Raw genomic sequence first — 27307 nt, 5'->3', positions numbered from 1 at the left:
ATTACAGTTTAAGTTCAAACTCAAAAAGTGATGAATAATAATAAATGGATCATAACTAGTCCATGGCTTTAATTTAGTTACAATTAATTTACCTAAAAATGCAAAATATTAAATATAAATTCAACTAAAATATAGTGGCCTACATGTATTTATTTTTGACAGCCACTCAAGCAGCACCAGAGGGTTAAGCGATTATTAACTTTATTATTATATAACGCTTCTCAGATCAGACCTTCTTATATAATCAAATTTAATTACATTTTATCTGGGTGTGACACATTTTACAATGTTATAACGTTTGTTAATACTAGCCTACTGATTAAAAAGGCAAAGTGTTATCAGAATCAATTGGCAGGTTGTTTAGTTAGTTCATTCACAGTAGACAGAAGATAAAGATAACAAGTTTAACAGCGGGGCACAGAGTAATATGCTATTAAACATTTCGGCTTATAAGTTTCAGTAGGTTCAAAGTAGGTCTGTAAATGTGTAATATTGTTATTGTGTAATAACCCAACATCTCATTTTGTGGTCTATAAGAGAAAGTCATGTTTTAAATGACACTTGAATGTGCATTTGTCATTAAAATGTTAAAGTATATTCTAAAATGTTTGACTTGCAGATAATATATTAATTAAATATATATGTTTTTATATTAAGCATTGTGTGCTATAACAACTAAATCAGTCCATTTATTTCCTAAAATAACGCATCATCATCGAACATATGCTAAACTTTAAAATATTTCAAGTCATAATGTTTTAATAATCTTTTGTCATGCTTTAAAAATGACACTTATTTTGATGTGTTGACTAACACACTAAAGCACATTTAAGTACTTCATTATAATTTTAATAATATTGATATATGTTAATATTACATTTGAAGTTAATACATTTTAAATGTACATTGCAACTTCATCTTTACAAATGTGTTATTACAAATATGAGTACATTGTCACATGTATTTTCTGATTTGCTTGAGTTCTTGTCCATGTGTTTTGGTTTTTACCAGTTTTCCCGCCACTTGTTTGTTGTCATGGTTCCTGATTAGTCCTCACCTGTCTGTTGTTCAGTTGATTGCCATCCCTGTGTATTTAAGCCCTCAGTTTCTTCAGTCTTTTGTCTTGCATTGATGCTGATATTGTTATGCTGGTGTGTTACTCTGTTCGTAAAAATTATTTGCTTTCATTTCCTTTCGTCTTTTGGATTATATACACGTTTCAACAGAAATTACATTAAAGTATATTTTAGTTTACCATAAATGCTTGTCAGTACATTCGGCAGTACATTTTACCCAAAAACAATATTAGTAATTATTACATTATTTCAGTAATAATTACTCTTTTTAAAAGTCTCTTGAAGTGTACTTGTTTAAAAGACAGATTTAAAACACATAATTCTTTATTCAGCCTTCAAATAAACATTCCCCCTCCATCTTGTCTGTCCACTGCTCACAGTCTTCATTTCTTGCTCTCTGTTAAGAAAAGAAGAGTGTGAGTTTGAGCATTATCTAACACACGAAAGCAATTCAGAAACCTCTAATACAGCCACTCACATGATGTAGCAGCACTGAAGTTATCCTCTCTTCTCTCCTTCCAGCTGATGATTTTCTGGATGTTCTGGCGTCCAGGATTCTCTATGATCATGTGATACGTCTGCATCATGCCGAGAGCACGGGCACTGCCCGCACACACCTGAGCCTTCTGCAGTCTGGGCACTGATGCCAGGTTACATGCGATCTCATATGCACGTTCAAAATGTACACAAGCTCCATCATATTGCTTCTATGTACACAAATAAGCACACAGACACACACTTGTTATAAGAATACTAAGATCTCGACACACTACAAACACTCCTAGGGCCCTATTTTAACGATCTGAAACGCAAGTGTCAAAGCGCAAAGCGCAAGTAACTTTGTGGGCGGATCCCGATGCTGTTGCTATTTTCCCGGCGGATAAACGACTCTTGCGCCCGACGCAAATCTAAAAGGGGTTGGTCTGAAGTAGCTTCATTATTCATAGGTGTGGTTTGGGCGTAACGTGAAATAAACCAATCAGAGCGTCCTCTCACATTCCCTTTAAGAGCAGACGCGCTTGTTCCACGGCGGATCGCTATTATAACGGCGGGTTTGCCGGCGCACGCCAGGAGCGATTCACAGCCGAGGAAACCGACGTTCTCGTCAGGGCCGTAAAACACAGAGAAGTGACATTGGGGATGATGGGAGAAACCCACCCAAATTAGCTTCGGTTAAACAGGCGTATAATTTGGGTAAATGTGTAGCCTAATCTAGATATTTTTTTAAAATCTAGATAGATCTTTTTCACATCTTCACGGACACAACCTCCCTCGTGTGTTAATATTTTTCCTTGTAATAATGTATGATTTGCAAAAATGAAAACTGCTGCGTCTGTTTATAATTATTAGAGAATCAAAGTGGATGCGCGTTAACACGCTACATTATGGCCAAGCACGCGCCCTTAAAATACCATATCACTAACGCGCAACGCGCCACTGTCTTTAGACTGTTTTTATCCTGGTCAGTGGCGCAATTGCTTTCTAAAACTGGAAAATAGCACCAGGGCAGTTTTGCGCCGGAACACGCCTCCTCTTTGCGCTGAACCGCCCACGCGAGCGCAAGTTCATTCCCTAATTTACCGACGTGCGTCTGTGGAGGGAAAAGTCCGCTGTGCGCGGGTGCAAAATAGGAATGCGTGCGTCGGTGTTCAAAGTCAATTGCGCTGGGTGCAAGATAGGGCCCCTAATGTTTTAGAGCATTGTTTATGAATTCTTAAAGGGGCTATGTGGAGTTTTCAGCGGCATCTAGCGGTGATGTTTCAGATTGCAACAGGGTGGGAAATTAGCACCCGCCACCAGCCAATGGCGGGTACTTTTTCAAAGTGGCGGGAGACTTAGACTTGTATACCAGCCACAGTGGCGGGTGCGAACGACTAGCGATCTCACTTCAGTCGATAAAAACCTGACGCGCTCAGTGCTTGTCATATAGGCTACCACATAATCATACCTGTCAACACTCCCGTTTTCCCCGGGAGTCTCCCGTATTTCACACCCATCTCCCGCCCCCTCCCGTTTTGTAATTTCTCCCGTGAAACTAACTCCCGTAATCTGTATTCCCAAACGTCGTTATATGAATAATCACATCAATATTATTCCATGGTTGCCCTGGTAGAAATGGGAAGAGAAGACTCCGTGGTAAATATTTAACGTAATTAACGCATCATCCATTATTTCTGTCATCCTTTCGGCTGGCGTTACATTATATGATGCACTTTTATTCTAGCAAATGCTTTTAAACCATTCAAGACAAATTGAGCGCCAGAATCAATTTCTCTTTCGGCTTGAAATTGACCGAACTAACACACGCAATTATGCCAACATGTCCGTTTTGACGGGTATCCTCATAAGAGCAGACTGAGCACTCTTAAATTAGTTAAATAAAGTCTTAAATTAACACAGAGTTGTGAGAGAATGAGGCGCGTGTGAGATCCGCGTCTCTGTCAGCAGCGGCTGCTCTTAAAGGGACAGTAGCCAATAAAGCTTTCTTTCAGTAAAGTTAATCACAGAACAAAGGGAACAGAGAAAAACACTCCCTGCTCTTGACTAAAAAACTTTTGTAATTTTAATAAGGATTAATCTGTGTATAATTTAACATTTAACTTTATTCAATTTCTGTATATTTCCTAACTTTTAGACAAATATTTAAAATAGACTGTCTTTGTTGTTTCTACATTAATTTGGAGATTAAATGTGAAATTATTACATTATAAAATATATTTAAAAAATTTTTTAACGGTGGTCCATCGTGAGTAGGCTATAATCAGAGCAAAAATGTGTTTAATCTAGTTAATTTTTTTGCAATCGATAAAAATAAATAAATGAACATGAATAAGTCTTATTCATGTTAATTTTTATTGAATATTATGCATGTATTTATGTTAATATCTGGGCAAATAATGTGTATTTGCCATTATCTCCACCTAATGCAAAAACGGCTTCTGACGCAGCAGCACCGGATGTAACTGGGCGGGCTGAGACAAAACGCAGAAGCGATCGTGCAGAGCCTATAACAATCCATTCAAATATTTGCCGACTTGTTTTATTCATATCAGATTCACAGTCGGCCCTATTGGCCCAACCCTATTACTGAGAGATGAGTCAATATATATTTTTTTTTCATTAAACATGTAGGCCTACAATTACTGTAGAATATGACCAAACACAATTTTACCATGGTCTTGCAGGCTTTTTTTCACATAACTTGTTATTTGCCTACATTAAGAAAATATGTATTAATAATAATAAAAAATAGATTATTGAAGCTATTCAAAATATGCTAGTGCACTTTCTTTTATAAATTTGAATTCCGGAAAAAGTGGCTGGTAAAAAATATAAGTGGCTGGTAAAATTGGGCATCCACCAGCCACTGTGGCTGGTGGGCAAAAAAGTTAATTTCCCACCCTGGATTGCAACCAATACGTTTACAAGCGAGTGTGAGTGCGAGTGCTTTTTTTTGTTTTTTATTATTATGTGGAGTTTGTGTTGGAGTCTGTGTTGTGCTGGTCATTTCTTAGTATTAGCAGACTCCATGTCATAAAATTGCAGTGTCGTCGCTGTTGAGTGCAAAGTCAGTAGACGAGGCGAGAGGCGAGACGCTCGGGAGTGCGCATGCAGGTCTCAGTCACGTCACTGGATTTCGCGGCAAATCCGACCCGGAGCCTTCACATAGAAATAGGAATACTTGCTTTCAGAGGTAATAGCAAAACCCGCCAAGTGGATCATTTTATTGTGAGATTACAACCCCTTCACACACAGCACAGGCAATAAAAAATGGATTAATTTTAGTAGAGAAACTCCACATAGCACCTTTAAGTCATATGCAGATTTAAACAATTGCAAAATGATTAGTGTAAGTTATCAAGCCTTACTCTAGAGTTGAGGGTGGTTCCGAGGCACATGCAGGCTTTCTCCAGGTTTCTGTCCTGTTTGCTGTTTAGAGAAATCTCAGCAAACTTCTCCAAATATTCTGTTGCTTCTGTTAGTTTGCCTTCACTGGAACATACAAACACACTTAAAGGCCATGTTGCAGGTTAACCACCACTGTCAATTAATGGGTACATAAATCACTCAAGATATGTATATCATTTTTAAAATGTTTCAAAAATGGTCTTAAATACCAGTTTTTTACGTTTTTGGTATTAACGTTTTTTTCTACGCAATTCGGTGATGACGTAACGTTGGGGAGAAGTGGAGGAAAGGTAGCCTGATGGCCGTCAAAGCCGATGAAATGCATGGTCCGAGGAGAATGAGTGGAGAGTTGGTGAAGTGACACTTTTTTTTTAACTGTCATTGAATAGCACCGAGTGAAAAATCAACGTTTTCTTTATAGTGGCGGTGATCATGACGTTAGTTCAGATAAGTACCGGTAGTCTTTGTCATAGTAGCTGTAGCAACATTGACTATTGACATCTGGTCAAATTAATGAATCGTGATCCTCACACACACTTCAACAGGACAGGACACCAACATGGCTCACACCAACATGTAACGCGACACCCAAACATTCCTTTCCCAAAGAAGCACACACACACACACCAAGACACCCACGTGTCTTGCACAGAGAAAAAGGACTGCTAAATAGTCACTCTTAAATGTAATAAATATATCCCTTTTTGTGTTAAGATGTGTTTATAAACCATAGGAAAGCATATATATGTCCAAGTGTAACATTAATCGAACTTTAAATGTCTATACTAATGCATAATAATCAAACGTTGTATTCCTAACCGTAACCTGATGTGTTTCATATCATTTTAAATCTTGAGACCTAACGGAGTTGAATCTCGATAATAGACTGCAATGATATGATTATTACTATATGCATCCTTTCCAGTCATAGGAATTACTAAAAGCCCTATCATAAATTATACAGCAGGGGGTCTCTTCTCGACCAGACAAAGAGAGTTTCCCGCTTTCGAAATGCTGAAGGTGATTGGCTGATCACGCCGAACAAAGGCGTAACCCATACAGTCTTTAAAAAGAGAGCCAAAGCTCCTCCCTTCTCTCTCGCTTCCTGCCTTCATCGCTGCTTCAGCATGTGAAATCTTCGGACCTGAACTCCTTCAGGAGTTCCCTCCTTTTTGTTTTCTTTATAAAGTTTCTTTTGTTTCATTTTCAAATTCTCCTTGGTTCGCCTTCACCTAAGAGTGAACGAATTTAGCGTGAATTATCCCTTCAGCCACTTCACTTTCAAGAAGCCTTCAAAACTCCCGCGCCCAGCGCGCCCCGGAGACAGAGCACGCACCCTGTCCGAGCCTCCACTAGAGAACGCGCCTCAGCACGAGAACGCGCGCTCCTCTCAGACTCACACAAAGAACTTTTGCAAGTATCCACTCTAACGAGTTTTAATGTTTTAAGGTTCGATGCATTTTGATGGCTCTCAAGGTTTCTGTGATGTTGTTGTTATATGGTCACTCGTGACCATTCTCTCTCCCTCTCTCTCTCTCCCGCACTCAAAGCGAGCGCGCGCCCCTGACCTCGCTCTCACATTCTCAGAACTTTATCTCTCTCACCTTCTCTCTCTCATCTGTTATTCGTTGTCTTGTTTGTTCACATGTAAGATATGTACAAACATATAATCAGTATGTGTAGTACTTATATTCTGTAGTTGTGCATTTATTAAAACCATATATTATATGACTGTTTCTGAATGTTGAAAGTTAATAAATACGAGTCAATGAGATATATCCAAAAGAGCTACCGCGCTCCTTGTTTACTACATTAAGTAGTTTTAATTTTATAAACACCGGAAAATTAATGTTCCCGGCCGGAAGTTAATGTTTCTGGGAGTTTATAAGGAGATAGCTTTACTGAGAGATTGATGGATTGATCTTTGATGGGTTTGCGGGACAAACACCTCTTTGATCGGTACATGAATTTCCCTTAAGGGTTGTCTCATAATCGAAGTTAAATAAGATTATTGAAATATGAATGAGGAATTATAAGACGTTGTGATCGATTATTCATATATTCATATAATCTATACATTTTCAATTTCGATAATTTAATGTAACTGTAATATGCAAAATATTAATCATATTCATGATTAGTTATTAAAATTCCCTATAGATCATTTGAGCTAATTCATACCGACCCAGAGTCCGAGGCATATATGCTACATATTTTATGGTGGAGAATGCGGGCAATCTCAAACTCTGTTTTTTATGAGCAATATCCAGTTCCAGTCTGTTTATATGGTTATTAATAATTTTTGTGCACATGTGTTATGAAATTGTGAGATAAGCCGCAAACGCGAACTCACTCCTAACTGACCAGGCAAAAAGCCTAAGTCAGTAACGTTATACTTTAACAAGTTGCTAAAAATATGCCTAGACAATTTTAGCACTGTTAAATGCTAACTGCAGTATTTTAATATTACAAATGCCCTGTTAAGAGATAAATAAATATCTCTGCAGTCGATACATTTCTAATATTTGTTGAAACCGCTGTGAACGAATAATTCTCACGTGCGTATTACCGGTATTAATAAATATGTTTCTAAGCGAGATTCCTTCCAAACATATTAGGCCTTGCATGCAAATGTCGTTATTGAATTCGTGGTTAACCCAGTGATATTCAACAAAACGATCAAACTCCTGGTTAACATTGACGTAGCTAATCAATCGAAAACCTAATACATTTAAATCCGTGCTATTTGGATAAATGTCTATGGGAGTCTAGCAACAGACGAAAAGTCCTGTTGCCCACAATTGTGTTTTACAGCGAAGAAACCCTGCTTCACGCTCTTGTGCAATAGCACCCAAAGATCCGCAGAGATCTTTGTTCCTTTGTGATTTTTATGGCAGAAAATCAGAGCGTGACCGAGAGTCACATTTAAAATTGGTTGTAATTCCGCGGACTAAACACCAGAGGTCCTTTAGGTGTTTAAGCCTCAAAATACGCGCCCCACCGACGTCACCCTGCGTGAGCACAGCCTCCCACTGACGTCAGCCTGCATGTGCGCAACTACGCCATCTCGTGGCCGTTTCAGATAATGCTCTCGTACTGCTAAATTCCAAATTCAAGTGTCATAATGAATGGTGAATTAGCTTGTCTAAAATTCTAAATAATTATTGGCAGTTACAGCTTTGCTCATGCGAATATTATTTTGTGTTAGACAATTTTTCTGCTTGTGACTGGTACATTTACTTTGAGTTTGGTTCAAACAAGACTTGAATTAAAACTTAAATTAAATCCCAGCCCAGCCATTGAGAGCCCAGTTAGAGGGAAGTCCGCCACCTAGTGGCCGCCTCCCGCTAAGGCGGTTCATTCAACTCGCTTTTCTGTTTCCAATTCTGTGTGAATTGCTTTATTTCTGTTTTCTCGTCTGATTATTTTATAATAATTACTGATACTTTAATGCATCTAAATTATTATTTGATATCATTCTGATTTCTCAATTCCCTTACACGCTTATTTAAATTCGAGTTAAACCAGATTTAAATTTGGATTTAAATTGTGTGTGGCTGTCAGCCACGGATATCCACTAGAAGGAAACAGCGCCACCGCGTGGCCTTGTGGATAGTGGGTGCCACTCTCTTTCCTCCTTTCACTCTTGTGAAGACTGTACTTATTTCGTCTCTCCCTTCTGATTATTTCATAATAATTACTGATACTTCAATGTTATCTGGATTATTATAAAATATCACTCTGATATTTTTTTCTCATTTCTGCACAGGCTTATTTAAATTTGAATTTAAACCAGTTTGAATTTAATTTGAATGAGTTTGTCTGTTCAAACAGGTTGACCGCTGAGAGGAGGTACGCCCCTTTTTTGGGACAAACCCACTACTGCGGCCTGTCTCTTCTTCTGGGGTCATCCTGTCTTTTTATTATTTTATTTTATTATTAATTTTTTTTTTTCCAAAAAAAATTACTACAATTTTTTTTTTATTCCTAATTTTTCTTATCTCTCTTTTAGGTTAGGTTATTCTGATAATCACCAACATTATCATAATTCCCTCTTTGTTTTATCATTATTTCAAAGCCTTTGCCTCTATTTCTACATACTAATTACTAAATTTGGTTTAAACAAGAAAGCCTTAATTTACATTAACTTTCACCTGTTTACCCCTCTTTGTGTACCCATATGTAGTTCTCCCTAGGGCACTGTGGTGATTTGACAGTCATCTCTGGTTGGTTTCCAGCGAGCGGGGTCACCTGGTCGTTCACTACCAACACTAGCCGTGAGTGAACCTCGGACGCTTCTGTCTCTTACCATTGGGGCGGCACGCAACTGCTACATCAGCAATTTAGCACTCCAAGGGTAAAGTCAACCACGCCAGCTGACACACAAGGCAATTTCGGGACAATTACCTGAACCAGGGCCTGCTGCAGGGGCAGGGTTCCGGGGAAAACCCAATTTTGTCGTGCTGTCTGGCAGTTGACACCTTGGCGTTGCCAGGTTGTGTTTAAGGTCGCAAGTTGTTTGAGAAGGTCGCACCGTGGTACACAGAGTAACAGAGGGCCCGGGTCCACTGCGTTCGAGTGTTTGGGACCGTCGAGAAGGTTGACCGCGCCGCCGGCTCCCACCTGAGTGACCTCATTTCACCCCAGGCAAACTAAATAAGGTAAAACCCATACACTTAGTACAAGCCACAGAATATTAGATATTCCCCGGTCGTTTAAGTGTTTGGCCCATCTCCTGTTCTCCAAGCCTCACTATCTTCCTAGGTTTTCTACCCCGATAGCCCCACTCACCTGTAGGCCCTATCGTAAACTCTGGCAGTGGTAATAGGTTTAGGCCTCCTTCTTCTCTCTAACACATACTTGATCTTATTTCACTTTGATCTGTTCTATCCTTTGTTCTGTTGTGATTTGTTTCTTTCGTTTCACCTAGAAACAGTAACCTGAGAGAGCCATCAAGGAAGCTAAGCAGTAGAGTGACCACCAGCAGCCGGGGCCACCACGTGACCCGCCAGGCTACTGCTCGTCACAACCTCTAGTGCAGGTCCTCAGACGACCCAAGTTAATTGGCTCCGTGAACTGTCTAACTGTTGGCATCAGTTAGCCCCAAAATTCTCATAAACGGCATAGCCGTATGATCATAATTCGTTAACCTTAAAACGAACTTGCATTGGTCTCTTTGTGTGTGTGTTCTGTGTTCTCTCTCGCCACAGTGTGCCAAGGTCACGGCCGTCCAGTATGGCTGCCCAGTAGGACGAACTCGAGTTGTGGTTGAGAGCCATGACGACCGACTTCCTGCCCGGAGACGCCGCTGACACAGAGCCCCGGAGCCGAGAACAGCTGGACACCGACCTGGTCGAACTGATGACCCACGATCCGACACAGAGCTACAACTACAAGGACTGGGCCAAGATCGTCGGAAGCCTCGCACACAAACTCGTCGCCCAGGCACGGCTCAGCGAAAGGAGCCACATCAACCTGGAGCAGGAAGCAGCAGCGCTAAAGCTTCAAGCAGAGGAGGCCCGGAGGAACCAGGCCCACACCCAAAGTCGTCTAGAACAGCTACTTCTCCTGACCAAGGAAGAGGACGCCACAGACCAAAGAGAACAGTCGGAGAAAGAAACCCGTAAAGAACTCGACGAAAGACTCCAACAAAGTGACGCTCTCCTCGAGAGAGCAAAGACTGAACTAAGAGACAAAAACGCTAAAGCCACAGCCTGTGAAAAACACTTACAGGTGGCCAGAGCTGAAATCCATGAGCTTACTCTGCAGAGACACGATCTCCAAGATGAACTTGACATTGTTCGCAGAGAACTGAGACATTCTTACAGACTTAACAGTGACCGGGTAGGGGAAACAAACACCACAAAGTTTCCCCTGACCAGCCGGTACACACCAGCCAGCCAACAAAAACCCCTGTCAGCAGAAAGGGGGGGGGGCCCTCACAGAGAACACTTACTGCTAAATGCGGCACGGCTCCCAAAGCTGAAGGGGGCGGAGCTGAAAAGGGTCAGAATCCCCTCCAGACGGATTGGGCCCCCAGCAACAGCTCTTCCCCCACAAACTTTGACAAGTTGGCCAGAAACATCCCCACGTTCACTCCAAACTTTGCAGGAGGCCATGATGTACATGCTTACCTTCAAGACATTGACTTTCACCTGCAAACTGTCGCCAACATGACAGCTTGGGACAAGTTTTACCTGCTCAGAATTACTTCTAGCCGTGACGTGCGCAGCTTCCTAGACCGTCAACCAGAGACTGTCAAAAGGGACTACCAGCAGCTGCGACAAGCTTTGATCCGTGTATTCTCTGATCCAGAATCAGAACAAGGGTGTTGAAAGTTAATAAATACGAGTCAATGAGATATATCCAAAAGAGCTACCGCGCTCCTTGTTTACTACATTAAGTAGTTTTAATTTTATAAACACCGGAAAATTAATGTTCCCGGCCGGAAGTTAATGTTTCTGGGAGTTTATAAGGAGATAGCTTTACTGAGAGATTGATGGATTGATCTTTGATGGGTTTGCGGGACAAACACCTCTTTGATCGGTACATGAATTTCCCTTAAGGGTTGTCTCATAATCGAAGTTAAATAAGATTATTGATATATGAATGAGGAATTATAAGACGTTGTGATCGATTATTCATATATTCATATAATCTATACATTTTCAATTTCGATAATTTAATGTAACTGTAATATGCAAAATATTAATCATATTCATGATTAGTTATTAAAATTCCCTATAGATCATTTGAGCTAATTCATACGGACCCAGAGTCCGAGGCATATACGCTACATAGCCTACTGGTAAACTTTGTCTTTGTCATCTAGAAATAGAAGGCATCGTGCTAGCTATATGGGCGTTTCTAAGCGTTTCTCTTCCTCCGGTGAAAATGTTGTTGCAAACGTAGCCGCCGCGCGTCTGTCGCGGTGTTTGGCAGGTGCTCGCGCGGGCGGTGCTGTCCCGTGGAAACTGTGTTGGAAAGCTTGTGCTGTAGGGCAGTGAGTGCGTTTTGGTCGCTGGTCGAGGAGCTCACCCCGTGACATATGTGACTGAATGCTGAATGCATGCTGCCTGAATCCGTTTGTGCTGAAGATAGCATACACACATCGCAGGATCATGGTCCCCTTCAAGCCAGCACGCACGAGTATGTTGTTTGTTTACTTTTTTCACGAAGTCTTATAAACCAACTTAAACAGTTATAGGTGACTATAGATGTGTTGTATAGACAATGATCATGTTATATAATCTGCGCTATCTGAATACTCTCGTCTCTCTAGTCACTGTCACTCTCAGCGCTCTCCAGGCGGGCTTTGGTAAACTCTCTCCCCAAGGTGACGTCATGCAATGCATTGTGGCGGAAAGGAGAATCGTTGGCGCTGTAAGATAGTACCTACTTTTTCGTAGTATATAATATAATAATAATAATAATAAGTTTATTTTATATAGCGCCTTTCTCAAACCCAAGGTCGCTTTACATAGTTGGAAGGCAAGGAAACACAACAACAAACAACCAAAACAATACTACAAAGACAGGTTATCTGGATGAAGCTATGAGTTTGGTGTGGAGAAATGTTCAGTAAACAAAAGGGTCTTAAGATGTGCTTTAAAGACGGGAAGAGAAGGACAGTCACGAAGAGGTTGTGGGAGGCGGTTCCAGAGTTTGGGGCCCAAGGCACTGAAGGACCTGCCACCCAGGGTGGAAAGTCTGAAGCGGGGGATGGTCAAGAGATTTTGGTCAGAGGATCTGAGTGAGCGGTAAGGAGTGTCAGGAGGTCGCGGATGTAGGGGGGAGCAAGGTTGTGGAGGGCTTTGAAGGTGAGTAGTAGGACTTTGTATTTGATCCGGGATGAAACTGGTAGCCAGTGGAGTTGGTGGAGAATGGGGGTGATGTGTGCTGATCGTCTGGTGTGGGTGAGGAGCCTGGCAGCCGAGTTTTGAATATATTGTAGCCTTTGAAGGGATTTAGCAGAGAGACCAAGGAAAAGTGAGTTGCAGTAGTCTAGACGGGACATAATGAACGAGTTAATCAAAGTCTGTGCATCACTAACAGAGAGGAAAGGTTTGAGGCGAGCAATGTTACGGAGGTGAAAGAAGGCAGTCTTAGTGAGTGATTTGATATGAGGATCAAAGCTTAGGGTGGAGTCAAGTAGAATGCCAAGGTTTTTAACAACGGGGGTAGGATGGACAGGTGAACCATCAATGTTAAGAGTGAAACTGGGAGATTTGGAGAGGATGCTTTTAGGGCCAATCAGCAGAATTTCGGTTTTATCTGTATTGAGTTTGAGAAAATTGTTTTGCATCCATAGTTTTAAATCAGAAAGGCAGTCAGTGAGGGAGCGTGGTGGAAGGTCAGGGGCAGAGGGAGTGGTTAAATAGAGTTGGATGTCATCTGCATAACAGTGGAAGTTAAGACCGTGGCTGCGTATAATCTGGCCAATAGGCAGGATGTATATGAGAAAGAGGAGGGGCCCAAGTACAGAACCCTGGGGGACACCACGAGTGACAGGGGACATGGAAGACTGATGTGGACCAAGTGTTACAAACTGCTTTCAGTTTGAGAGGTATGCCTGGAACCAATTGAGGGCTGTGCCAGAAACACCAATAGCAGACAGACGGGCTATTAGAACATTGTGGTTGATGGTATCGAAAGCAGCACTAAGGTCAAGGAGGATGAGAATGTTAAGTGAACCAGAATCAGCAGACAGAAGGAGGTCATTAGTTATACGTAGAAGGGCAGTCTCTGTGCTGTGACATGAACGGAAGCCAGATTGAAAAGGCTCATATAGGTCATGGTGATTGAGAAAGGTGTGTAGTTGTGAGGCCACCACTCTTTCCAATACCTTGGCCAGGAAGGGGAGGTTGGAGATAGGGCGGTAGTTTACTAGTGATGTAGGGTCGCAGTTCGATTTTTTGAGGATGGGTGTGACTGCAGCAGTTTTAAGGGCAGCAGGCACATCACCAGAGTTGAGGCAGGTGTTTACAATCAATGCAATGGGTTCAGATAAGGATGTGATGCAGGCTTTAAGTAGAGGGGTGGGGGCAGGGTCAAGCTGACACGATGTAGAGTTGGACTTATTAATAATGTCAGTGATAGTGAGTGAGTCTATAGCGGTGAAATGGGAGAGCTGAGGGCCAAGAGAGGGAGGAGAAGCAGAGAGAGTGATAGCATTTGGGTTGAAACAGTGGTAGATTTGGCTAATTTTGTCATCAAAGAAGTGTAAGAAGGCCTGGCACTGCTCAGGGGTCTTAGGACAGGCGGTGACAGGGTGGTTTGAGGAGTTTGTCCAGGGTCCTGAACAGGGTTTTAGGCCTGGACATGGAGGAGGTTATGAGTGATGAGTAATAGTTTGAGAGGGCAGCATTGAGGGCATCCCTATATGCCTGAGTATGTTCGGTGTAAAGCATGGAGTGAATTGTAAGGCCAGTTTTCTTATATAGCCGTTCAAGACGCCGGCCAGCGGCCTTAAGTTGCCTGAGCTCAGGGGTGAACCAGGGACATGTACGGTTTGCTGGTACAAGCCTAGTCCTGACAGGGGCTAAGCTATCAAGCAGGCTGGTCAGGGTGCCATTGTACATAGCAACCAAGTCATCCGCGGACAAGAGCTCGTCAAGGTCGAAAAGTGGCGAGGCCTGTGTAGAGGCAGAAAACATGCTGTGGTCTATTGACCTGATGTTACGACATGTAATATTTGTTTTCTCTGAGGAGGGAGGAGGGGTAATCATATGGAAATGGCATTCAATGAGCTTATGATCGGAGACACCAGAGATGGAACCAGAGACAGAGATGTCATTCAGACCAGAAGAGCAGAGCAGATCCAAAGTGTGGCCATGAGTGTGAGTAGGAAAGTCAACATGCTGTGTCAAACTAAAACAGTCCAATACAGAGTTAAACTCCGAGGTGTATGAACAATTAGTATCCAAAATGAATGTTAAAATCCCCTAACATAATCACAGCAGAACAAAGAGATGAAATGACAGTGAGAAGTTCATTCAGTTCAGACAGAAAATTTACAGATGGTTTAGGGGGGCGGTAGATTAGCAATAGTAAGAGGGATGGAGTAGAAACAACTTTCACAGCAATATATTCAAATGATGTCACTTCAAATGGCCTAAGTTCTTTAACAGTCAGATCTGAGCGGTACACTACAGCCAACCCACCCCCTCTCCCTACAGATCTGGGTTTGGATAAGTAGCAGTAGCCAGGGGGGGTCAGCATGTTTAAATTAATGCAGTCACCAGGTTGTTGCCAGGTCTCTGAGAGACAAAACAAGTCACATTTTTTGTCCGCAATGATATCGTTTATTAGGGCCGTTTTGTTTGTGATTGAGCGCGCATTTAGGTGGCCAATGTTAAAGTTCTGGCATGATGACGAGGCAGGAGGTGGCAGCCTTGGAGGGTGACAAAGGTTGTCAAAATTAATTCCCCTGGTCTTTGGCTGGTATCGTTGACAACGATCGGGCGTGTAAACAGTTGGGATGTGAGCAACATGTCCATAGATGAGAGTCGGTTTTCTTTTGAAGCGATGAACATAACGTGGACGACGAATAATTCCGAGCGAGCTGCAGAGTTTATACAGCGACGGGTCCAGGGGGGCGTGGGAGCGTAAAAGTTTGAGATCAGCAGGGGTGTAAACAGGCTCCATTAACAGATTACAAAAAACACACAGGCACAGCATAAAGCGAGCTGAGAGGACATTAATCAAGCTGCCAGCGGGAAACATGACACCGACACAGTAAGGTTGCCACAAGCGACACAGCAACACCACGCTAATGCTACATGTTAGCCAACCAGGCTCACAACACAACCCAGTCCGCAATGTAATCAACGCAGTTTAGTACGCTAACCACTGAACAGACTGGGGACAACAACGAGGCAAGCGGGTGAAAACACACTCACCTCTGCAGCAGTCACTGTGAAGGGAGAGAAAATATATTCCGTTTTGTGATACCCAACAACATAAAATACAATGGATAACAGTTTAAATGTTCATTACCAACAAGCAAATTGCACAAATTCGTTGAAAAAATTAAACCTGCAACACGGCCTTTAAGTCATAGAAAGAAAAGGGGGCTTAAGTCATTGTAGATATACATTCAGCAAGCAAGAACAAGCTGCAATAATTAGGGTCAAAGTACCATGAACTGTTTTTAATTGACTCACAAGTCAATCTATTAAAACCAAAGTATTTACATTTACCGTGCAGTTATATACAGGTCTATCACTGTAAATACATACATTTATTTTATATAGCGCCTTTAAAAGTTGCTTTCTCAAAGCACTTTACAGGCAAACATAACAATAGGAAAAACTACACATTTTAAATACAAAAATAAACAAATAAAATGAAGAATCAAGTAAAAGCAATCCTAAAATAAAATGTTTTAAGGAGAGATTTAAAAGTCACTAATGTATTTTCTTCCCTGATGTTGGCCGGGAGAGAATTCCAAAGCTTAGGAGCATAGGAAGAAAATGCTCTATCACCCCTAGAACGAAGCCATGTCTTGGGAACAACCAAGAGACCGCTCTGAGAGGAACGCAAATTATGACGTGGTGTGTAAGGCATTAATAACCCAGTCAAGTACTGAGGAGCCAGATTATCCAAAGCCTTATATGCCAACATAAGGATTTTAAAATCAATACGGTACCTGACAGGTAACCAGTGCAAAGACTCCAAGACAGGGGTAATATGAGCCCTAGCCCTGACCCCAGACAATACTCTAGCAGCCGAATTTTGTAGATATTGCAGCTTGTCAATTGATGATTTAGATACTCCAGCTAGAAGACCATTACAGAAGTCAACACGTGGAAAGACAAAAGAGTTTATCAACCTCTCAGCAACTGAGAAGGACAACATAGGACGTAAACATTTATATTTCTGAGGTGATAAAAGGGTGTCTTAACTGTATTCTGCACAAAAGGCTCAAATGACAGTGCGGCATCAAATATGACACCAAGATTTTTGAATTTGCTTTGAAACTCCAATGCAACACCATCAACAGACCCAGCCTTTCGCAGCTGATGAGGAGCAGATTGTCACTGCTATACTGCCATCTTCTGGCTAAAGGAGGAGGGATTGAAAGTAGAAGTTAGAATGAGAAAGTGTCTATGCTGTTGACTGCTAGTATATATAATGAATGGCCCTTATACTGTACATATCAGTCAACAGCATAGGCACTTTCTCATTCTAACTTCTACTTTCAATCCCTCCTCTGTTCCTTTTCTGCTAATATCTCTACTGCTAAAATGACTTACTACCACAACAAAATGAACAATTCCTCTGACCCTCGCATGCTTTTCAAAACCCCTCCTCCTCCTTTGCCACATTCTTCATAAATAAAACCACCATCAGCGGCATAGGCGGCGATTTCGGTGGAGGTGCGTACCCACCAGATTTCGCCATTTTGTTCCCACCACTATTTTCCTTGGGACATTCTAAAACGCTTAATGTGAAAAAGCTTAACGTGGTTTACCTAAACCACGATCAATGATCACCAAATTTCTCTCTCATATTGCTCATCATAACCACTTAAAACCGTCAAAAAATCGAACCAGAAATTTGGTGATCACGGATCGTTGTTAGGTACATTAAACCATTAAGCTTTTTCCTACAATAGCCTCAATAAAGCAGAAACGCTTAATGTCAGATAACGTCCATAATAATTGGACTTTGGGTTCGATTTTTTGACCGTTTTCAGTGGTTATGAGGAGCAATATGAGAGAGAAATTCATTGTTTAGGTAGATTAAACCACGTCATGTCATATTGTCCACATGGTACTTATGATTCAGAATAGTGGGTCATATGTCTAATGCTTTTTGAAAACTTAAGGCTTTCTTCTTCATAAAACGTGTCGGACATCACATTTTTTTTATACATTTTTATTTATTTACATTAGTAAGCTACAGGACATCATCTTTCAAAACATGACTTGCATGAAATATATATTTTTTTAATGCGTCATTGTAGTACCCAGCATTTCTGAAAATGCACTTCCGAATGCGTCTCTGTCCCCAGCACATTTTAAACCAAACCGCCCATGATCAGCGGCCAATTCTTACACACCACAATTTGACACGCATCTTAACGGAGTAAACACACACATTCTCCCCTCCTTCTCTCCGCTCTCGGAAGCAGAAGTCTCAAAACTCATCCTTTTTTAATCATCCGCTTGATCCTATCCCCACTCATCTCCTTTGAGCCATTTCTTCTTCAGTTGTACCCACACTCACTCATATCAACACCTCTCTTCACACTGGTACTTTCCCCACAGCATTTAAGCAGGCTCGAATAACCCCACTGTTGAACTAGTCGTCTTCAACCAAGTCTCCACCTTTCTCACACAGAACAACCTCCTGAACAACAACCAGTCTGGTTTTAAAAGCGGTCACTCAACTGAGACGGCCCTGCTCTCGGTTATTGAAGCTCTGAGACTGGGAAGAGCAGCTCATCAGTACTCTTCTAGCTAGATCTGTCTGCTGCGTTTGACACAGTTAACCACCAGATCCTCCTATCAATCCTCAAGACAAAGGGCATCTCAGGAACTGCACTGAAACTGAAAAAATCGATAAAAAACTTTGCTACGTGTACTGTGTTAGACTAACTGGGACTGGTCACAGCACATGCATATTGCTGCTCTATTGTTAGTCTGATTGCTTCTATTGCTCCCCTCATTCGTAAGTCGCATTTATACAGTAAACGTACGGTACATGAATTTTGCTGACAGCACAATCACACCATTTCTGAACAAGGAGGGACATCCCAACTCTAAACAGCAGCAGATACAGTTACATTTTAGATACAGATACATTTGTATTTTTAATGTACATTTATTTTGTAGAAATGTGTTACATGTAAACTGAAAATTATTGTCAAGGAAGAACAATAGGATAATGTGTACAAAGATATGTATACTGTATGTGTAAGAGAAAGAAGGAATAGAGTGTGTAAAAATGAACAAGCAACTTTTCAGTTTACATGTAACACATTGATGCAAAAATAAATGTACTGATAATGTTCTATTTCTTTTTGTGTACAACAGTATTGACTTTTCTCAGTCAATTTTCACCTACTGTCTGAATCTGTATTTAAAATGCTCAGTGTGAAACACAGACAAAACTGACATTCTTGTATAGTATAGAAAGCAGTTAGTGTCAACAAAAAAGCATACAAAAAAATATGAAATTTGCATAACAAATATTTTCATGGTGGGAAAACATCTAAACATTCTGACCAGTGTGGCTCAGACGATGACAAAAACACTTTTTATTTTGGTGCCATTGGGCAACTTAAATTGTACGTTTATCTCTGTAAAGCAGCTTTGAAACAATCTACATAGTTAAAAGCGCTATATAAATGAAGATGACTTGACAATTTACTGACACAATAAATAGGTTTTGAAGCATGAATTAAATGTTTTGGGTGAGTTACTACATTCAATACTATGTTCTGATGTTCAAGCAAATAGTTGTGACAATTGAACTTATAGTTTAGAGAATGTTAAATGTGCCAAAGCAATAAAAAAACAAAAAAAATAAAATAAAAAAAAACACCACCAGACCAATTCATTGGCCAGGGGTATTGACAAAAAAGAAAAAAAAGTGAGTAGTTAATAATATTTATTTATTTAAATCTAATATGACGGACATTATTTTGGATAAGATAGATATATAGACACTGGGGCATACACCAGTGGATCTGGATATAACACCTAACTAGAGTGGTCTGGACGCAGGATGCGGCACTCTCAACAAAATTGATAAGTACATAATCAAATTCATGAATATTACACCATTTTAATACTATTAAAAATACATACTGAGTTACTGAAACAATCGTTGTAATAGAATACACTTGTCTGTTAACAATGAGTTGACCGTTTGAACGTTCTTGTTCACTTTTATTTATTTATTTTGAAGATCTGAGGTGAATTGTTGCTTTCAGTATGGCTATAAAATACACACAACATGATATTAAAACTCACACAGACGCTTTCAACATTAAATAAAGCACATAAACAGTAGGCCTACCTGAGATTATCATACTTTCTGTTCTCCGCGACGTCGCAGTTTTCGCACGTAACAAAAAATAAATACGACCTCACGTTATGTCAATCAGCTTACACACTGCCTCCGAAAGTTTCGTCCGTCATAAAATTTTTTCGAATCGGGTTCGATTTATTGCGTTTTTCGCATCCGTAGCAATGGTGTTTCACAATTCAGAGCCACCGAATCACGAATACGAAAAAACGCATACGAAAATTAGCAAGGACCTCTACATGGAAAAGATACCTTTTACCACGTGTTGCGTGTAGTTAGGACACGTTTTAAGGTCGCATTTTCATTACATGGTTCAAGTGACACAATTCAGATTTTTTTTCCTCCCATATGGCACAGATTAGAAATGATCTAAGAATGTGTAAGCAGAAAAAAAGCACATGGTTTCAGGCCTCATTCATTTGTGGAAATAAATCTGATATGAATCGGATACGTGCAATGGCGTCTGGCATGTAAGCTCGGATATTCCTCTGTCAATGCGAGTCATCCGTCATTGAAAAAGCGACAGTGGCAAAAACACAATGGAGGACAAAGTCTCTACCCATTGTTTTGCTTGTATTATAATTTTATCTACATCCATTGCAAATCACGCCATTTTCACTTCCTTTTCGGCCTAAGCTTTTCCGGGTCTGTGCATCTACCTTGGGTTGTTTTGCTAAATGTATAGTGTAAATGCAGATATCAGATATGAGTCACTTTTAAAGGAAGATGTAAGCTGGTTAGTCAACTAATCGGAATTGGGCATCAAGACCTGCAGAGTAAATGAGGCCTGGTCATGAAATATAATTACAAAAGTCCACATATCTAATTGTCTGCTCTATCACATTCCTCATTTAGGAAGTTTCACATTATACCATTTACATTTATGCATTTGACTTTTATCCACAGCAAGTTTAATCCATTCTATGTATACAGTACTTGTATTGTGTGATTGTGTATATATGACTATATGAAAGTGTGTGCCTCTATACCTCTCTAGAGATTTGGCAATGGCTTCATATGCTCTTCCCAGGCTGTCTGTATTTTCAAGTGTTGTGGAGATCTCAATATACACGCTAAAAAGCTGACACAAGCAACAAAAACCTCAAAGATCAAATGATGCAGAATGAATAAACAGAGTTTGTGAGTGCTGTAGTCTATACGGACCTGTTTAGCAGTCTTCTGGTCTCCTGCGCTCTGATAGGCCAGGCCCAGTCGATAGGCTGCCTCTCCTTCTGGTCCTAGGTCTCCCGCTAGAAGTCAGCAGGAATCGAAACAAAGGGTGTGAGTGAGTCAACTGTGATTTTATTGCTGGAGGTCTGAAGTGACTGTATTGTTGGTTGAAGTGGAAATTAGTGCTGCTGCCCCAACGTTATTCTGGACTGCACAACTGGCCAAACTTTTGATATAAAACACGTCATTCTAATTGGATAAGGAATCGCTAATTATGAACATTCAGAAGGAGGAGTGAAGTGGGTGTGCATACACTCTTTAGCCATCTCATAGGCCTTGTTGAACATCTTAATGGCGTCTGCATAGTGTTGGTCCTGAAGCAGTGTCTGCGCCAGCAGTGTGTAGACCCTCTGGAGCTCCTCACATGAGCGTGAGTGATGCATGCGCCCGCTGGTGTCCTGCCATGCCCGGCCCATGGTCAGGTGGTAAAAGGCCTCATAATGCTCTCGTGCTGGCTCAAGCTGACCTGCAACACACATGCACAGCATTGCTACAATTAATCAATAAAGGATTTGAGAATTGTCCATCGGTTTTATATGCCTAGCATTTCCTCTCTCTTTCCTCTGTTTGGGTGAATTTTACAAAGTGGGTACCGGTAATTTTTCTCTCCACAATCAAAAGTAAGACATAAGAACTTATATTTAGTCTATCTTAGGATCAGTAAGATTTGTTTGCAGTGTGACTTGTAATATTTTATACCATGGTCTGGGTGAATACTTGATTCTGATTGGCTGCAGGGTGTCCGTTAAAAAGTGATAGAGGACACCTAAATAAACTGCCAGGCGTAACCAAGGAAACCAAGTTATTGTTTGTAACTTGTAACTTTAGATTTCGATTGTAAAACTAATTAAAATATAAACTAATGTTTTAAAAATTTGTTATTTGGCAAGTGTTCGGCGGAGGCAACCATCCTCCGCTGCGCATCGGCCGGTTCACACCTCGCCGTCGTCCATTAAAACCTGACAATGGACACCTCGTCGGGCATTAACCCTTACATGTTCATAAAAATTTGGGACATTCCCCCCCCCTCCAGACAGACAGACAGATAGATAGATAGATAGATAGATAGATAGATAGATAGATAGATAGATATCGCATAGCCAGAACGCATTAAAAGATTCTGTTTTCAGTTAAAAACGGTGTCGTGTAAACAAACGGTGTCGTGTAATGAACAAATAATGAATTTTACAACAGAAATGAATCATCACTGAACTTACTTAAACTGGACAATCACTTTCTTCACTACAATCACTAGAGCTGCCGTACAGCCAAAACAATCTTTGTTGCATTATTTTCCTGTTATCACTGTAAAGCTGCTTTGAAACAATCTGCATTGTAAGAAGCGCTATATAAATAAAGGTGACTTGACTGCCATATTTGAGGACTGTTGCGTGTTACCCTTCTCTAAATACACTTGACCCATGTATAAGTTGGCCTCAGCCTCTCTTTTGCCAGAGTCCATTTTGAATTTGCGAGCCGAATGTAGGGCCAGCTGAAAGAAATGACGCTTCAACCATTCGTCCTCCGGCTCAGTGAAAAACCTGGCCAAAAACAAGTGGTCCTCATACGCCTCTGCATACTGTCCTAGAGCAGGAAAGACAGAGATGCAGATGATTTAATATAATATAATATCCATCTTTTGTACATACAAAGCCAATGTACACTTACTGATTATATATATTATTTAGATATAAGCATGCTCAAGATGATATATGATATTTTAGCAAAAGTAACAACTGTTACAAACTGCAAAAGAAAAGAAGATTGAGTAAACTCCCAGCTGTCATCAGATTTAAAAAAAAGGCCTAAATAAAGTTGGCCAATTGAATAAGCCTTTAATGTCATTTATTACCCCTAAATCAAATGCCTCTTTAAAATAATGCATCACATTAATTTGTACATTAAATTAATAAATGAAGTGACTGAACAATCAAATCACATAATCAAAGAAACAGGCTACATCTCAAAATATTGACAATAAATATCAATTCAGAATGACCACTCAAATATAGGTTATGTTTGTAAAGATGTTTCCATTTTTTATTAGAAATCCATATTACAAAACAGTAACAACTCAACCCAATCTAATTTCTGTGCCCACAAATGAATGTAATATTTGATTCAGTCGACATAGTGTGCATTGATACGTAATTACCGGCTCTTTCTGCGGTCTCGGCCCGGATGAGGTGGTGTTGTATTGTCTGTATTTTGTGTGGATGTTCCTCCGCGTCTTTCCAGCGCAGCAGAAGTGCAAACAGCTCCGCAAACGAGCGGTGAAAGCCCTCGCGCAGCACCACCACACACACATTCTGACGCAAAGGCTTCCTGAATCTTAAGAGATACGGATTGTAATGTTTACAAAAAATGAGGGAAATTTACAAAAAATGTTTGTTGAAACTTGAAAGGCAGGGTGGGTATAGTTTAAGAGAAGAATTCAACTTAAAAAAGCTTAAAATAAGAACAACTCTAAAAGGGATGTGCATCACTATTTGTGGGGTGAGGATGTGGAATGGTTTGGAGCAGGTGTTAAAACATTGTACACACATTAAACCCTTTATATAAACACACTTTATTAAAAGGATATGAAGAGGAACAGAGGTGATTGTGAGTTATAATAATACTGATTGCATTGGGATATGTGAATATAGGGTGAAGGATTGTTTGGTGCAAAATGTAAAAGTTTGGTTGGTGTTAAAAATTACGATTGTTATTTTGCTATGAATATAGAATTATATATATATACTGGAACTATTTAGAGTTATGTAAGGGGTGGGGAAAATAATAAGCTTCTCTTTTCGAACATATTGTAATTATTGTTAAAATACTTTATAGATATTGTTTTTTATTTCGGTATGTTGCAACACACTTATTGTATTTTTATATTTAATTTTATTTGTTCGAAAAAAATAAAATAAAAGAATGTGAAAACATGCAGCCGATAATAACATAAAACAATTACTGTATGTTTAGTCAGAACAACTATAAATACTAAGAAAGCCCATTTCCCATTATCTCTCATGAGAGAGAGAGAGAGAGAGAGAGAGAAAGAGAGAAAGAGAGAGAACATACAGTTACGACATGATAAATAGCCATGATTATCATTATGAAATAAAAGTCAAAATTATGACAAAAATTCATAGCCTAAATTACATACCAAGTCATAATTATGAGATTAAAAATTATGACTTTCTATGTCATAAGACTTTGTCAGGTTCCGACTTTTTATGTAATCATTTAGACAATTTAATGTTATAATTATTACATTTTCATTACTTTTTATGTCTTAATTGTGAAATTGTGTATTGTCATAATTTTGACTTTCCGTCATAAATATAACTTAGTATGTCATAATTTCGATAATCTAATTTCGATTTACTCAATTTGTTTTTTGTTTTTATGTGTCAGAAATGGCCTTCTATAACACACATGACTTCTAACTTCATACTAGAAATAAGGTAAAGAATGATATTTTAAACTCATTCACCGATTTGACCCAGCTAATCTTTATTTACAAAAAAAATTACAAAGATATTAATTTAAACTGTACTTTCTGTAATAATTATCACGGAACCACCTTGCATTTATTTAGGCATATACTTTTTCTGTAATAGGCTACTGTGGTGTAAGGTACAGAACTTTGTTAATGAATATATTTAGTGTTCAAGACCAGTCTCTCCCTCATGGGAAAATGTACTCTTTGGTTTCACGGATTATCCTGAAGAAGATGAAAAATTATTTTATTTAATTAATTAACTTGACCAAATTTTATATTGATGAATGCAAGTTTACCAATCAGAAACCCAATTTTATAAGTTTGTTGACTGAAGTAAGGCTGAATGTAAACAGTAGAGACTCTCTGAATAAGAAAGCTGTCAAGACTTTACACCATATTTATTTGATATTTTTATACCTGAATGCACCTTTATTCTGATGTTTACGTTATTATCCCATACACTTTTCTTTTTTATATTGCTTTGATTTTGTATTTTATGCATACGGTTTAATAATTGTATTTGTACAAAATGTATGTTGCTTCAATAAAAGAAGAAGAAGAAGAAAGCAAGACTCCTTACTGCGCAATCTCGTGCTCGGTGAGGATCTGTGTTTTCTCTTCAGCAGGATCGATGGGATTCTCCTTCATCCATTCCCGGAAGGACCTAAACTTAATAACAAACAGTCTGCATCTCGTTGGAAGTCAAAACGTGTCAAGTCAGTGAAGTTTCTGAGTTAATAATCAGAGCTTACTTGGATGTTGATGTTGTCCTGTGTTTCTGTGGATTATGAATGTCTGGTAGGAGGAGAGGAGTCCTCGAGCCGCGAGCCACTGCTGAAGACATGCTGCGGGTTAAAGTTACTATTACACATGTGAAAACAAATTAATAACTTACATTCCGATAATGGCAGGTAACAACAATTCTGTGACAACAAATAATTTAAAACAGACACGAATAAGTTCACTACGAAAACGAAAAGTTAGCTCACTTAGCTGCGATTTACCTGTTTGTCAGATTTGTGATTTCTGTAACTTGTTAACGTTAACAGAAAGGAGTTCCGTTGCCATGGCGACCAAACTGACTACTTCCGCTCAACTGTCTGTATATTATTTTTATTTTGTGAGGGAAATTTTAGGACTAAGCATATTTACTTGCACTGATTTTGTACGTTGTATGTCAAGAAAACACAATTTACTTTAAAATTCCCTGACGTTGATTTCCAGGTTCCTCATGAGCATATAAGAATCCTGAAAATAATTATTTATTATTTTTATTAAAATGACTTAATGCACTTAAATAATAACTAAATGTGAAATAGTATAGCCTATAGTTCTAAAAATTTCCAGAAAAGCAAATAAATGTTTACAAAAGATGGAATGATTTGTGGTCGTTAAATGTACGCGTAAACACATACATAGGCGCCTACCACAGTATACTATTTCCTAACCATAAACGGGCTCAACTTTGTATCCATAAATCTTGAGACTTCTGTTATTATTAAAAGTGCATCCACATTTTCATGAGGCACCTTAAAGGGTAACTAAACACTAAACCAACTTTTTTTAGTTAATGATCTGTACGAATGGAGCTTCATAAATGCTGTTCATTGATTCGAGTACTTTTTTTAACATTTGAGTATAAAGTGTTTTAATTTTCAAATATATGGTGTAAAAACGTCTGAGTGCTGCCCTCTTCAGGTTAAACGGAATCTCCTGAAGCAGGGGTACTCTCTGACGTAGGGTACTCTCTGACGCTGCGAGCTCACCACGCCCCTGGCAGCCCCTGGTATAAAAGCATCTGCTTCCGTCAACACCAGAGCGAGTCAGGAGCTGGAAATTGGAATTACGAGTTTTGAAAACGATCAGGATAGCGTATTTTAGCATCTAGTTAGCATAGCATTTATAGTTATTTAGATTATTTTGTGTAGCCTAGGTAGTTATTTAGCATAGTTGTTAGTGTTGTTAGAAGTTTGTTAGTAGCATAGTATTGCATCAGTTAGGATAGTGTAGATTTTTAGCATTAGCTTTATCTGTATTTAGTACAGTGGTTAGGCTGGTATAGGTGTAATGTTGCCGGTTGCAACAGCACTGCTGGACTGTATAACTTCCCACCAGACTTAGAAATTAGGCGCCAGTGTTTACATGCACTTGTGTGCCAAACGCTGCTCTTCCTGCATGGACTCCACAACCGCCGGCGCGTTTTGCTGGATATTTTTTTTCACATAGCGGCAAAATATGCTTAACGTAGGTCAATAGTAATAATAATCCACTCAGATACTGGACCCATTCTCTCTAGCGTGGCTGCTTCGCTAGCATCGTCGGATGCCGATCGCGAGGCGGGAGTTAATGCGATGCGACACCGCAGTTTGAGCTAGCGGCTCGAATTGATATGATTTTAGCTCCGTGTCCACAGACAATTCCTCCACTTCAGGTGAGAAAAGTCCTCAACTTTAAATGACCGCTCTGTTGCAAAGCTACTTGCGTCACTCTCCATCTTAGCGAGTCTGACAGCAGCTGTCAGTCACTGCGGGTCTGTCAATCACCCGCTCAGCCCCGCCCT

The 27307-nt window shown here is 39.9% G+C and overlaps 1 protein-coding gene across 5 annotated transcripts; it reads right to left on the bottom strand.

Annotated features, from left to right (window-relative positions):
• Positions 1 to 1203: 1203 nt before the first annotated feature.
• On the bottom strand, positions 1204 to 25833 carry ttc29 (tetratricopeptide repeat domain 29). 5 transcript variants are annotated; one of them, XM_079626992.1, is made up of 11 exons: positions 25752 to 25833; positions 25500 to 25608; positions 25328 to 25411; positions 23410 to 23585; positions 22653 to 22838; positions 21508 to 21720; positions 21189 to 21274; positions 21014 to 21105; positions 4946 to 5069; positions 1555 to 1783; positions 1204 to 1473 (listed from the first exon to the last, which is right to left on the bottom strand). In XM_079626992.1, coding segments are annotated over exons 2-11 (1284 nt in total). In that variant the 5' UTR covers positions 25592 to 25608; positions 25752 to 25833; the 3' UTR covers positions 1204 to 1471. The 5 variants fall into 5 exon arrangements, with proteins under 5 accessions (XP_079483118.1, XP_079483119.1, XP_079483120.1 ...); XM_079626993.1 differs by having other exon boundaries at positions 25500 to 25592; positions 25752 to 25810; XM_079626994.1 differs by having other exon boundaries at positions 25500 to 25602; positions 25752 to 25780.
• Positions 25834 to 27307: the final 1474 nt, after the last annotated feature.

This window comes from Phoxinus phoxinus, assembly GCF_949152265.1.
Source record: "Phoxinus phoxinus genome assembly, chromosome: 10".
In the NCBI taxonomy this organism is placed as follows: domain Eukaryota; kingdom Metazoa; phylum Chordata; class Actinopteri; order Cypriniformes; family Leuciscidae; genus Phoxinus; species Phoxinus phoxinus.
This window is presented reverse-complemented; position numbering and strand designations above follow the sequence as displayed.

Coding starts and splice junctions, on each gene's coding strand:
- ttc29 (XM_079626992.1), bottom strand. CDS start 25,591: ATGTCTTCAGCAGTGGCTCGCGGCTCGAGGACTCCTCTCCTCCTACCA. Junction 23,586..25,327: donor ACCGAGCACGAGATTGCGCA/GTAAGGAGTCTT, acceptor GTATCTCTTAAG/ATTCAGGAAGCCTTTGCGTC. Junction 21,275..21,507: donor CTATGAGATGGCTAAAGAGT/GTATGCACACCC, acceptor GCTGACTTCTAG/CGGGAGACCTAGGACCAGAA.